This window comes from Larus michahellis, chromosome 1 (genome assembly GCF_964199755.1).
Source record: "Larus michahellis chromosome 1, bLarMic1.1, whole genome shotgun sequence".
Lineage (NCBI taxonomy): Eukaryota > Metazoa > Chordata > Aves > Charadriiformes > Laridae > Larus > Larus michahellis.
In genome coordinates, this window is record NC_133896.1 from 33,229,037 (window position 1) to 33,242,661 (window position 13,625).

The 13,625-nt window shown below is 35.6% G+C and overlaps 1 protein-coding gene across 1 annotated transcript in view; it reads right to left on the reverse strand.

The window, feature by feature from the left end:
* ADAMTS20 (ADAM metallopeptidase with thrombospondin type 1 motif 20) overlaps nucleotides 1-13,625 on the reverse strand; it is a 102,796-nt gene that overhangs the window by 37,305 nt on the left and 51,866 nt on the right. The window contains exons 12-23 of the mRNA XM_074566049.1: nucleotides 12,849-12,994; nucleotides 11,289-11,470; nucleotides 11,056-11,192; nucleotides 9,785-9,902; nucleotides 6,437-6,532; nucleotides 4,999-5,165; nucleotides 4,761-4,890; nucleotides 3,598-3,724; nucleotides 2,738-2,948; nucleotides 2,033-2,197; nucleotides 1,159-1,323; nucleotides 582-704 (exon numbers count right to left, since the gene is read on the reverse strand). Of these exons, the coding sequence (XP_074422150.1) occupies nucleotides 582-704; nucleotides 1,159-1,323; nucleotides 2,033-2,197; nucleotides 2,738-2,948; nucleotides 3,598-3,724; nucleotides 4,761-4,890; nucleotides 4,999-5,165; nucleotides 6,437-6,532; nucleotides 9,785-9,902; nucleotides 11,056-11,192; nucleotides 11,289-11,470; nucleotides 12,849-12,994 (1,767 nt within the window). The remainder of the gene's footprint in view (nucleotides 1-581; nucleotides 705-1,158; nucleotides 1,324-2,032; nucleotides 2,198-2,737; nucleotides 2,949-3,597; nucleotides 3,725-4,760; nucleotides 4,891-4,998; nucleotides 5,166-6,436; nucleotides 6,533-9,784; nucleotides 9,903-11,055; nucleotides 11,193-11,288; nucleotides 11,471-12,848; nucleotides 12,995-13,625) is intronic.

Consider the following 13,625-nt stretch of genomic DNA (forward strand, 5'->3'; position numbering starts at 1 on the left):
CACTGACTGTATTGAAAACATTTCTCCTCAAAAATGATAGATTTAAACCAAGGGAAGTGATGAAGTAAGTAAACTGAGACAAGAAGAAAAGGTAAAAAAACGTATTAATACCATATTGAATCATAATTCATGGCTACACGGTTTTGAATTAGTATTATTCCAACAACTGAAGCTTCCTTCAAGTAACCATATTGTTCTTTTAAGAACTATACACAAGCCGAATTTTAGAGAACACCAAGCCAGTTAGGTGCTATTATTAAGCATCATGGCAAGCAGTCTCCTTATAATATTCCACATATTGGAGCTTCCCTCCTCTCCCCTCCAAATAATCAAAGGCCTTTGGACCCCTTCAATCATATACTAAATTTTCAAATCTCCAATCTCCAAAGTGCTCATATTTTACTTAATTCTCTAGGCCGAATTTGAAGTTCAGGAAAAAAGCAGATAGTTTTAGTATTTTTTTTCCTCATTTTAGAACTCATTTTTCCTGAAATTTCCTTCAAAGATTCAGTAGGCAACACTTATATTTAGATGCTTTTAACTAAAAAGTACAATTAACTGGAAGGTATTTTTAAACTTACTTGGTTGTCTCTAGGACGAGTAGCAGCATTACATTCCCTGTCGTCATCCAAAATAACTCTGTAAGTCCCAGTAACACATTTGACTGCACGCATCTGGTATCCGCGTCCACACGTTACAGTACACTGTTAAAGTCAATAATTTCACACACTTGAAATAGTGCTTTTTATAATCAAATTTAATTTTAAATTACATTTTCTATTTTAAAACTCTTTCTAGAATGAACAGGAATGACTACTGGGATGGTGTTAACTTTCTTCGTGGCAGACCATATGGTGCTCAAACAGTCTCCATAACACACCAATATTTTGGCTATAGCTGAACAGTCCTTGTGCACATTCATGTGTTAAAGCATCTTTGATATTAAGGCCCAGGGTCAATGACTATTTTAGGCATTTAACTTATATGCATGTGTTCCTAAATTACAGGTTAGATAGTCAACAGGAGCAAACAAAAATGTGAATCAATTCAACTGAAGTAACTGCTTAAGATCCAATTAAAATGTTTAAAAGCTATTGTTTTGTGATCACTCATAGTCTGAAGTAGACAATAAGAAGCCAGGAATCCTTATGTACTCACTGATCCCCAAGGCCCTACTTGCCAAGATGCACATTCATGAAGCTCACACGGTGTTATTGATTCTGGTCTATCATTTGGATTACAGAAATCATCTCTCAGTTGTTCATCATTAAGTTGGCACCATACTTGACGATGCTTCATTCCTTTGCCACATGTCACAGGACACTGTAAAATTATTAGAGTCAACAGTTTGTAAAGACATGAATCTGCATTAATGGCTTCACTTTCTTTTAGTCATCTGTTGGATTTTAAAGATCACATAAATAAAAAAAATATTCCGCGAATGTAAGTAGTCCAACAAAACTAGTTCTTTTATGAACTCTCTATTTCCTGTAAACACCAACACAAATGCTAATACAAAGAAATCACTATTAAGTTTCTAAAGCTACAAAAATATGAGAACGATGTACAGATCATTTATTTCCATTATAATAAAGAATACTTCTTTAAAATATGAGTGCACACATCACAGCTTTCACAGGAAAATGTTTAAGCTATGCATGATTCTTTTATACCCATATAATCTACAATAAAATGGATATAATTCTTTTCTTCAGTTGGCTGGATGGTCCTCATTGCTTCATAAAAAAGGAAGGTATGCATATTACTGTAGGTAAGTTTACTTCAAGTAGCTTTACTACCTCCTTTTAATGTAACAAAATTTCAGAGAAAAATAAATTCTAGGTGTATTTTTCAGGAGTTCTCGTGCCATCTGTACATCTGGGATGTGTATCAGCCAAACCCTAGGACTTCAGAATTTTTATTATCATGTGCCCTGTAACAGCCAGAACAAAATAACCAAACACTTAAAGCAGCTTATTTTAACATCCATAACCAGGACCAAAGGCATCTTAAGTTTCACATGGTTCATTACCTCGCTCCACTCACTAACAGACCAGCTTGGACATAAGAATTCATTGCAACTCTGCGTTACAACTCTTGGAAGTTCCTGGCATTCTCTGTCAGGGAGATGACGACCCAAATTGTTCATACAAAAAGCTTCTCTTGTTCTGACACCTCTTTCACAGCTCCTGGAACACTGCGGTGCATAGACAATATTATGAAACAGGAAACGCAACATGATAAAACCACATCAAAATAAATTATCAGTCTTAAAAGTGAAAGACATTAATGATTGTGTTACACAAATGTATCCTACATTTAATCCACAGACTGCTAATACGTTCACATGAGATAAATTTGGCACTTTGCTTAGTAGTTCCAAGATAAAACTCTTTAATGAAGATTAAAGCTGAAATTATACTTATTCCTTTTCTCCAAAATACTCTCAGAACTAAATTATTAAGACTGTAAATAAAATCCACACCTTTAACCACCAGATCTTCTCTGCTGACTTCCAAAACCACACTGCAAAAAATTTATCTACAGTTTCTTACAAAAACATGAGGAAGTTGCTGAAATATAAAGATTGGTATCAGCTCCTCCTGCAACTCTGCATTTGTCAAACATTACTTTCTTTTAGACGCTTCACCAAAAAAAAATTGATATAGAAATAAAACTTTGATATGAATGCTAACCAGAACTATAATGGTACAATTATAAGGTTTTGAATTTGTACCTCTGACCATTCTGTGTAGTGCCAACTTGTTAACATACAGTCACCGTGGCAGGGCTCTCTGGTCGGTGGCTTCTGCTGGTGAGCGCAGTACTTATCATCCACCGGAGCACTGAGTCCTTTCGAAATAGAGTACTTCATGCAGTGGATCTCTATAGACCGATACCCTGGGCCACACTTGGACGTGCAGTCACTTTTGCCAACGTTGTGCCACCTACAAGGATAAACTATAAGTGAATAAAGCACCCAGAGAATGTACCAGGAATTGCCATGTAAGTATAGATATGCATTTTACGAAGCAGATAAAACTGTAAAATATATCTCATGACTGGAATTTTCAAAGCAATATAAAAGAATTTGATTCATAGGCTTAAAAACATTTTTTTAAATTTAAAGAATCTTTTGCCTTAATCTCCTAGGTGACTTTGAAAAATGTAAGCTATAATTCTAACTGTTCACCATCTGAACACTTCAATGTGGGCTTTCTAGGAGTGCAAAAACTCGAGTCTGTTTCAAATTAGTTCCAGTTGTGGGTACAATTCTGGTGAAATATGTATTCTGCCCAGCAACACAAGTTTTTGTGGCAGGATAGAACAGATTCACAATCCTAACAAAAGAATTTATATTTTACCAATAAAAATTAGATAAGTACGCTAGTTCTTACTTAGATTCAGAGGTGTAAACCTAATGCATAAACACATCATACCAACAGATTTGAGGAAAGGAGGGAGAGATGGGAGGGATGAGGGAGGTAGAAAGAGGTGGAGGGATGGTTAAAACAATGTGAATTATTTTGTTTCAATCTCTATCAACAACAATACGTAAGACCACAATAGCTCTATCAGTTAGGAACCTCTTTTTACCTTAATTCACATTCTGTATTACACTCCTCAAAGACATCTGGCACGGTGGGTATATGTTCACATCTTTGATCAGACACTACCACATGATCGCTTTTTCGTATGCATGTCATTCTTCTTCTTCGAATACCTTCAAAAGTAACCCAAAAAAGCAAATAAAGGGCTAAAAAATAAGAGTGCCTTTTTACACTAATGGATTCCGTTCAACATTAAGGAATTCAACTGAGATACTCCATTAACACTAATCTTTGTATACAGCAGATGCTGTACAAACATGCTGTTTTGTGCGGCTGACTACATTCCAGGGGGAGAACAACCTTGTCCCAGTCACCCCTGCCATCTCCCAGCTGTACTACAGTGGTCTCATGAGGATGTCAACTTCCAGAAAACTGGAAAAGTGCAGCAGTCCATTTATACATCAGGCTATGTGTACATGACGTCTGTCCTTTGCTAACTTCCAAATTTTCAAAACACCATGTTAACTTAGAGGTTGTGATCCTTTTCTTTAAGGAAGCACAGAAGCATGTCTACAGCCTGACACAAAACCAAAAGAAACTCAACATCACATATCTACAGGCATTTCTAGTACCTGCTAATAGGAGCATCTATCAAAAATCTCTGTACATACACTTTATATATACACTTCATACATATTGCGTTTTCATTTTTACACTGGAATGGCCTATAGAATAACAGTTAAGAATTTGTAAAAAATATCTTTAAATAGCTTCACCCTACATAGCAGATAACCAAAAAAAGACAAATAAATATATACGAAAGATCCTAGAGAAATCAGTGACCACCTGGAAACAGGATAACAGAAGCCTAATACACAGTAGTAGATATACAACACTGCTTTCTAAGGATGCATTAGACTTGATTCAACTTTTTTTTTTTTTTTTAATAAAACACTCCTATGGCTACAAAAGAAATGAACACAAATGTAGTTTTGAATGTAGAATTGCACTGCATAAATATTAAAAATAGCAAACCAAATTAGAAGTCATTCTGCCCTTAAAGGCTCTGTGCACCTAAAGTTTACTGGGCGTGCTGAGTTTCTTCCTTACAAGTAGGGGTGAAAAATCTGAAAATCTGAGTCCTTAAGACTAGTCCCTTCCTAAGTGCCATAAGGTCTTTAGTTCTGGTGACAAAGGAATTCACAGTACCTCGGCACATCCTGCTGCAGTCTTGCCAGGGTCCGTAAGGATCCCACGTAAAGAGATCACTTCTCTCTTCTATTGGGATATTGAATGAATAACGCACATCAGGGTTGTACAAATTCCCTACACACAAAACCTTAATTGAGATAAAATGACAGCTGTTTTTCAGTGAATTTGAACATAATTTTATGAACATATGATCATGTAGCAAATTTTCAAACTTATGAAAAAAGTAAACATGCACCTGTAAGATTAGCTCTTCTTCGATTCTATCAGTGCTGTTAATTCGTTCTATCGTATTGTTTGAACCACTGTACTCAAAAATGGCTCCTTGTATATTGATTTCTCTTTTTGACATGCTTACAACAAAATTTCCATTCAAGATAAAATTTCCATGAATATCAGATAAAGCTATAAGTAAAATAAAATATTGGAAATAAAGCACGTATTTAATTAAAAGGTTCTATCAATAAAAACTCTTAATAATATATCTTCTCACCAACACTTATCTTTATTTTAGTCCACGTGTAATACTTTGAAGTTGTATCAAACAGTTTCTAACGCATTAATTCAATGCTAACCATCAGTAACTTTCACCAGAGCAGTTGTCATGGATTTTCTCTGCATTAACAACACAACTTTAATAATATTTGTTCTGCTGAAGGGTTGACTGCAGTCATCACTTCTAAATTTGGTTAGGTTCGGCTACTGTAGAAGGAAACAATAATTATCTGTATTTCTGGCCTGTTCTACGGCCCACATTCTTGTATTTGCTAGAGCTACTTTTAGCGAAGTGGCTTTTAAAAGTAGATTTCAAAGTAAGAATAAATTAAATTATTAAGCATTTGTAATAATAATTTAATATAATGAACAACTTACAACATAAAGATGAATAACAAGTTAAAAATTAAATTTAAAAATAGAGTAAAATTTTTAGTAAAGGCATGCTACTCAGGCATTACTACATTTAAAATGGTAGCAAGTGTCAGGGAACGAGGATTGTTTCTGTGTCCTGCAAAATGCATGTGCAACAACAGGGCAAGAGATGTCAAGAAAAACCTTTTGAAAACTCTGAAGTTTGATGAGTAGGATGGTAACGGAAGCAGAGACAGAATGAAAATATGCCCCAATATTCTCTCAGGCACATAAGTACTGTTAATTAGAACAACAAAGATTTTGGGGACAACACGCTTATGAATTCTTCGTTCCTCTCACACACTTGCAAATCTACCAAAATGTGATCTTTATACTCAGACATGACAGAAAAAGAGAAATGTGAGACAACTGATAAGTTTGCTCAAGGTCAGACTGCTTCGTTTATAAACAAAGTGTATGCTTCCAAGATTTAAAACCACAAATACCTGCATTATTCCTGAGTTCACTTCTGGAGTTTTAATTAACATTGCCACAACAAAGTCAAAAACTGACAAAATGATGCGATGTGCTGTAATTCCTAGTCTCTGACAAACGAACACACACATTTAACAATTAGAAACCTAAAAACACCTCACTCATTTTTCTGAAAACTACTGTCTACAGAGAGACTCAGACAAATGACGATACAATATAATTAGATATTTGCTTTAAAGACTTTATCAGACTTCTGACAATATATGCCTAGAGCAGACCTCTGGCAAGATCAGAAAAACTATCCATCAATGTTATACACAGGAGGCTTTTACCAAGGTAGTTGTCATCTTCTGGTTTCCCTGAGTAGCTGTGCTGCCGAATATCAATATTTGTTGCTCCTTTGGGAATATTTACTACAACATTGTAACCTGCAATGTAATTATTCACGTTTAGTTATATACAAAAATAGTCAAATACTAATAAATATGAATATACGATTAACTAGTTTTATTCACAAAATCCTACAGTGCACCGGTGACAACCACTGCTGAATGCCCTCCTCATGTTTTAAGAAGGGAATATAAATATCTTCGTGCGTACTAAATTTCTCTGTTTTGTTTTTTAATCACTTGAACCGAACTTCTGTTTTCTTAAGTCATTAAAATTCATTCCTGTGTTCAGAAATGTGAATTCAATTCTTTACCAGTAACATGAGTTCAATGTACTCACAAAAGTCTCTACGGAACAGCACTGCTCTAGAAAGCAGTCAAGGACATCAAGTGGGACTCAGGAAACATTGAAGCTCCTCAAAATTTAACCACAAAATTTTCATGCAAGTGTGAATAAGTTACTTAACATAAAATATCTCCATTCCCTGTTTTTATACAATTGGGTTAGCTTTTCTCTGTCTCACAAGAGTATTGCATGACAGCACTCTAAAGAACAAGTCCTAAATACTCAAGTATTGCAGTGTTGCAGGCCATACACATAGGTAGATACATCAGATAAACTAGCCATGCTTGATCCATGTTCTGCTACTAAAAATGTTACCCTAGTGTATGCCCTTCAAAAAAAAATGTTTCACAAATGAGTCATGGTGTCCTGTAATACCTCCAACTACTGTTATGGCAGCCTTGTTGTAAGGGAACAAAATCAGGTGCATCAAGATGCACTTTTTAGAACTGTCAAGCTGCACATAAGCATAATTTAAAAATTAAAAAAAGCTGTTTCTCACAGATCCTAATCACAAATTCAAAAGGATTCTCATGTCTAAGAAAATACGAGTATGGAAAACATTGGAAACAAATAATAAACACAAACATGCAATCTGAAGCACTAATATAATTTTTGCTAACTTTTCCACTTACTGTGCCGTGTTTCATAGTGTTGCTGCAATTAAACTTTGCTTAGTTGAATCACCTCAGTGGGTAAAAATTTAAATGGCAATATCCTTTTCAATTTCATAATTCATTAACTTCCCAGTGCTTTTAATCTATTAAAACTATGCCATGCACTTAAAGGAACAATTAATCTAACCACGGGTCCATCCCATTTACCAGCTGGGGGCAGCACTGCAATTGCAAATTGACAGGCTGGACGCTCTGGATAAATCACAGCGTTTGGTCAATTTTCCAACACATTGGGAAGAAAACCAAAGCACACTCAAAAAAGCCCCTCATCTCACACGCTGAAGACCTTGTATTAGTAGAATGACAGAAGACAAAATATGGGAGGAAACTATAAAAAAAATGCACATAGCATGTTGTCAAGGATACACAGGAGAATAGATCACGTACTAAGGCACCCAGAATGACCATTTTCCAGGAAATCCTCAGATACTCTAATTTGATGCAATTATAGTAGGCAACATAATAATTATGTGTACATAATGAGATTACCGTTTCCTAAATCGGGAGGCTAAGTAAATTAGTATTTCATTGTAATGAATTCTGGATGATTGTTTCACTACTGTTCAAACACTTAATGACAACATTTTAGCTGTATGAATACAAGCACGTACAACAGGCTGCTGTTGTCCAATTCCAAATTCTGCCTCAGTAAAATGCCTAGTGTCAGTGTGGAAGGGGACCAGGTGAAGTTAAAAGATCAAGTGCACAGACTTCGGCATACTTTTCTTGTTATCCTAACTCAGAACTTTTTGGAAAAGAACATTGCCTCAGACCATGTTTTCACCCGTTACCCTAGGGATGTCACAGACCTCCCACGGACACCGAAGTTTCAGGGATCAGCCGGCTACAACCTCTTGTTTGCTTTGCTGCACTCCTACTTCAGCACACCTGAGTGACAATCCCAAATGTTTAGCATACTGTCCATTAGTATAATTCAGTATCATCTTTTATATGCGGTAATTCCAAGAATTCAAACACAACTTAAAAGATTCAACTAGGTATAAAACCAAAATAATAAACAAACCTTTTCCTCCTCCCAAAACATGGGCTGTGTTTTTTCCTTCAACTTCACAGTTAGAAGCAAGTAAGTCTGTGACAATGCAAAGCTGACAAATTTGTTTAAACAGCAGTTCCAGTGTAACGGTCATTTGTATCAAATGTATTTGATACAGGATTCATGTGCTACCTATAAGCAAATAGGTCTTTCATAGTGGTGGAAAACTAAAACGCTGTCAGTCCTTTACTCAGAATTATCAAAAAAAATACATTCTTTCCCTTCAGTGTTTTGACCACATGTTCAGAAATCCAGTCTCATGGGTGATTGTGTCTTCTTCCAGCTTCTCATGACAGACACAAGAAAAGTCACGTGCATTTGTATGGGAAGGGTAGCTGTACGCCACCTTTAAGTTTTTTGGTACTTTTGCTTGGCACAAGCCCTCTGCCAGGAAAAAAAAATAAATCCAGGATACTGGACATACTTTCCCCTTCGACCAGCGATTCCTTTGTTCTATGAAGATCCTATTTGGCAACTCTCCAGGTATCATTTTCACTTCGCTTGTGATCTCTTTCAACCAGTGAAGCGGCATGAAGGAGCCTTTAGGAATCTGATATTAACCTGGAGACTTCCATCTCTATGTTACGTGCTCTAACTACTTAGCTACACTGCTATACACATAAAATAATCTTCTGCATACTTCCCAGAAAGGACTTCATATAGAAAAACTCTCAGTAGCTCTATTAGAGAAACTAAATTAATAAAATAGAAATTACCAGGGTTATTCAGAAGTTTCTCATTCGCTACATGCCCGTATTCTCTGGAAAGAGAAGGCTCAGGTTTCCCAGGCTATCTTTTGCACTACAGGGAAAAAGGAACCTCATCAGCTGCTCACACCACAGACTTCTTGCTATCTCTTTACACAACCAACAGGAGATGTTGGATTAAGTCCTTCAGCTGCATAGTTTCAGACGAGAGAATGCAGAGTGCAGAGCAGGAAGCATTCTTCTTTTTAAAGTACTTTTACCCTGATCGTATCTTTTATTTGTGCCTTTTGATTTTACATTAGAGCAGATTGATTTTTTTCCCCTTGAACGGGTTAGTGTGTAACAATGTTTGCCATTGCATCCTTCAGAGGGCACATGTGATTGAAAATCAGAGATACTTTTGTTGACAGAGGTCCTAAAGAACATACACTGCAATCCCACTTCCTCAAATGTAAAACACAATTTCTAAGATTTAAAAAAAAAATAATCAAAAAAATCAAACAAACATACCATAACGAGCACTGTTGAAAGTCCCTGCAAGAGTCTTACATGAAGAATTATCACCACCACAGATTCCACATTTGTCTCTCCTTGCCTTGGAATTCAAAACGTGATCACAGCCTGCTTGCTACAAAAAAATGCAATAGCCCTCTGTCACTCAGCCCAATGGAAAACTGAAAACAAACAATCTAAGCTTCCCAATCCCCCCAAATTTTCTTATTCTACTATAAATATACACACACATATATGGTCTTCCTTGGCAATTCATGAAAAGCCTTTTATGTTTTGGGTGCTGTGATGTAAAGGCAAAACAGAATAGTGCTGTTGTACTAAGAACATACAATCCAAATGCACTTAATATGTCAAGAACTGCGTAAGAATACATAACAGTATGTAAGATTTTGTATTAAAAAAAATCAACATAATGTAGAAATTTTAAGTTATATTTACATTAAAAAGTCTTGGAATCCTAAAAGCAGTATATATGTGTACATGGTCATCAACTCTTTTAAAGTCTGTCATTACTGCAAAAGAAGCAAAGGAATACATGTAGACTATGCTGGTTAAACTAGCATAAGCACAATTTTTGTTTATGTATCTTTATGTAAACTTCCTTTTTAAAAAAAAAATTATGATAAACAGGACAATTCTCTGGCATTTCCTATTTCCTCTTGATTCAACACTATAAAAAAGGTTACATTTTCTCCTCATCCTGAATTTACTCAGTTTCACTGCAATCAGCAAAACAACCTGGGCTTGACAAAAGTCATGAATTGTTACAACATAGCACCTTGCTTCTCCCAACAAAATCTTGTGGCACTTCCATAATTGCTATTAAGCAAAGAATGTTGAAATGATCCCTTTCAAGGGTCAGTTCCTCCTGACTTTGCAATGAAATACTAAATATGTAATCTATCTACCCTTAGATTTTCTTTTTTTTTTTTTACTTGTTTGATAGCAGAAATATGACGGCAATAAACACACAGCATGCGTCTTTCCTCCCTTTATGCCAGTTTCTCTCTGTTCACTTGGACAATATTAACTCTCTCACATATGAGGCTTTAACGAGGGAAGACTGTGGGTCTTCAGATTCCACTATATGTTCTTCACTTAATTGCCTCCATTTCCAGATGTTTAATTCGGTAGGGATTAAAATTAACTTAAGTAAAGTTCAAAACATCTTGCTTTAGATATTTTCAGGAATGGTTATTTGGATGAATATTAAATATCTACTTTACAATTTGTTAAAATTTGTTTTAATAATTAATAAGTTTAAATACCCTGCATAAGCCTTGAACACAAAGGTCATTGGTTTCTGCTCCACAGGGAGTACCATCAGCAACTCTGTCCTTCAGCTGATAGTAGGAAGTTGTTCCAGAAACTCGGCAAAAAAGTTTACAGCGATCTTTCATAGAAACTGGAAAGAAAATCCAACAGGTTTCTTGTCTGTTTTAAAACTTTAATTAAAGTAACATTTGTATTTCATTAATTGAAAAAAATTATAATTACTTACTACCACTGTATTTTGGAAGCCAGCGAACAGCAGATGTAAGACCGTTGATATTAAAGTGTTTGCCATCAAATTCAGAGCACTGTTGCTCCCGGAAATCTTTTTTGCCTTTTGGACATGAATCGGTATTACATGACCGAAATTTCATCCTGCGGCCAACACAGTACTTTCCTCCATTTCTCGGTCTAACAAAAATAGGTAAATGTAAAACACATTCAGTTTCTAAAATTGTTGGTTTCCATGAAAAGCGTCTTGAGTCACTGATCTAAAGGGGAAAGTCTCACACAGCATTCGGTCATCTGTTAATGACTTTCCCCCACACACTCTTATCTTCTATCACACTGTGTGTACGTGTATGCTCACGTGAAGAAAGTAGAAAGTCCATGTGAAATACTACTGCTGAGGTAGCTGGTAATCAAGCTACTGATGTTTATTAATGTCTATTACATTTTTATTTCTCTTACAGTCATAATTATTTTGCCCGTGAAAAAGCATTAACTTCAATGCTTCTATGAATTTAGATGAGATTACAGCCCTATTTTTACAGAAGCAACAGCTCCCTCAGCAATTTTAAATTATTATTTTACAGAGTGACAAAGAAAGAAAGAGTTAGGAGACGACACAGTCTTTTCTATAGTTTTAGTTTCGGTTTAGGGATCAAAAGAACAAAATAGGGAGAATGGTGGAAAACACCCCATTTACTGTAAACTTTAAAATACATTTCCTAGCTGTTATAAACCCTGCTACACAATAATTCAGTACTAGTAGGTTCTTAGGGAGGAAAAAAAGAATAAATCAATGGCATATTGATACTATCAGATACTACAGACTGACAGAGCCATATCTAATGGGAATCTAGTCTAATGCCTCTTACTCATCAGAGAAAATAAAATAACCTGGGGTCATTTGATTGAGGTTCATTTATCCCACTGATAATATCAAGATGACATGACTTCCTAGATAAACCCTGAAACTACCCAAGCGGCAGCTATGGCTCTGCTTCCGGAGAAGTTAAGGGTAAAGTTCTCATTGACTTTTATTACGGAGAATGAAATCCACACTGAATTATTCAATCAATGGAAGTTTCTCATTATAAAGGTAAGTTGTAAATGACTCTGCTGTAACCAGTGTTCCTTCTGGGTGTTACTGGTGGTGATTTTGTGAAAAAGCCTTAAATCAAAGCAAATCAAGTGTTTCACTAAAAAGATTACCGGGGAGTACATCTATTTCTTATCGCAGCTTTTACTCCAAAGAAAGCATCTCAATGTTTAAAGAAACCCTCAGCATTAAAGAAACCCTCAGCATTGAGAGTAAAGCTAGAAAAAAAGACCCTGCCAAAATAAGTCTTCAGAAACGTCTATAAATATGAATTATATAATTGAGAGACAAGAGTAATCTAGAAGTTCTAAAGACTTTTTTCAAACATGGCTGAAACAAGCATTTTTTTATTGGTGCTTCAAACTAATTTGTGCAACCCACAATGCCTTCATTTTGTTTTGAACCGATCCATTGTGTCATAATATCTTCATTACGCACTAATGAAAAACACAATAAAAAACATACTCTGGTCTATTACACAGCCTGGTGGTGCTCTTGATTCCACCTCCACAAGTTCTTGAACATGAGCTATAAGGTCCCCATGGTCCCCATTCTCCATCTACAGGACGCGTCTCCATTTCTCTGCTCACACAAATTCCATGGCGGCAATGCTGCAGAGTCAACAAACAAAATAAAACTTGTAACTCAAGCAAAAGGTTACTGTATATTTTAGGCACAGAAAGAACAAAATTTAAGAGCTCAATGCTCTTAATCCGGGTCTGGACTTTTTCTAAAATGTTCAAATTCCTCTAAGATATCTTACCCAGAAGTCATATTTTCAGAAATGATGTCTGGAGTTCTTTGCTGCCTATGAAAGCTACTGGATGCTGAATACATCTTTAGGACTAGTCACTTTATTCAGATGCCTATATAAGAATCTCAGAATCCTGATCTTGGATTCCTGATATGTTTTCATGTACACACTTCAAAAATAGATTTACGGTCAGCTTGTATGTATGAGATTCTTCCAGTTTAATTTGGAAATTCATGCTGGTACAAAAAGTGAAAAGCTATGACAACAGACCATCAAGAAATTTAGGGTGTTTTGAGCATCCCAAAAGCAAAAAAGCTAGTGGGATTGTTTTGGAAAAGCACGCAAATTTTCAAGCATTTCAGACCTTGTTTATGGTAAAGCAAGATGATTCTATAGATTTGTGCTCAAACTCAGACTTCCACACCTATAACAATAGCTGTAAAATATTTTATACTTTTATTTATTTATATTTTACAATAATTTTATAT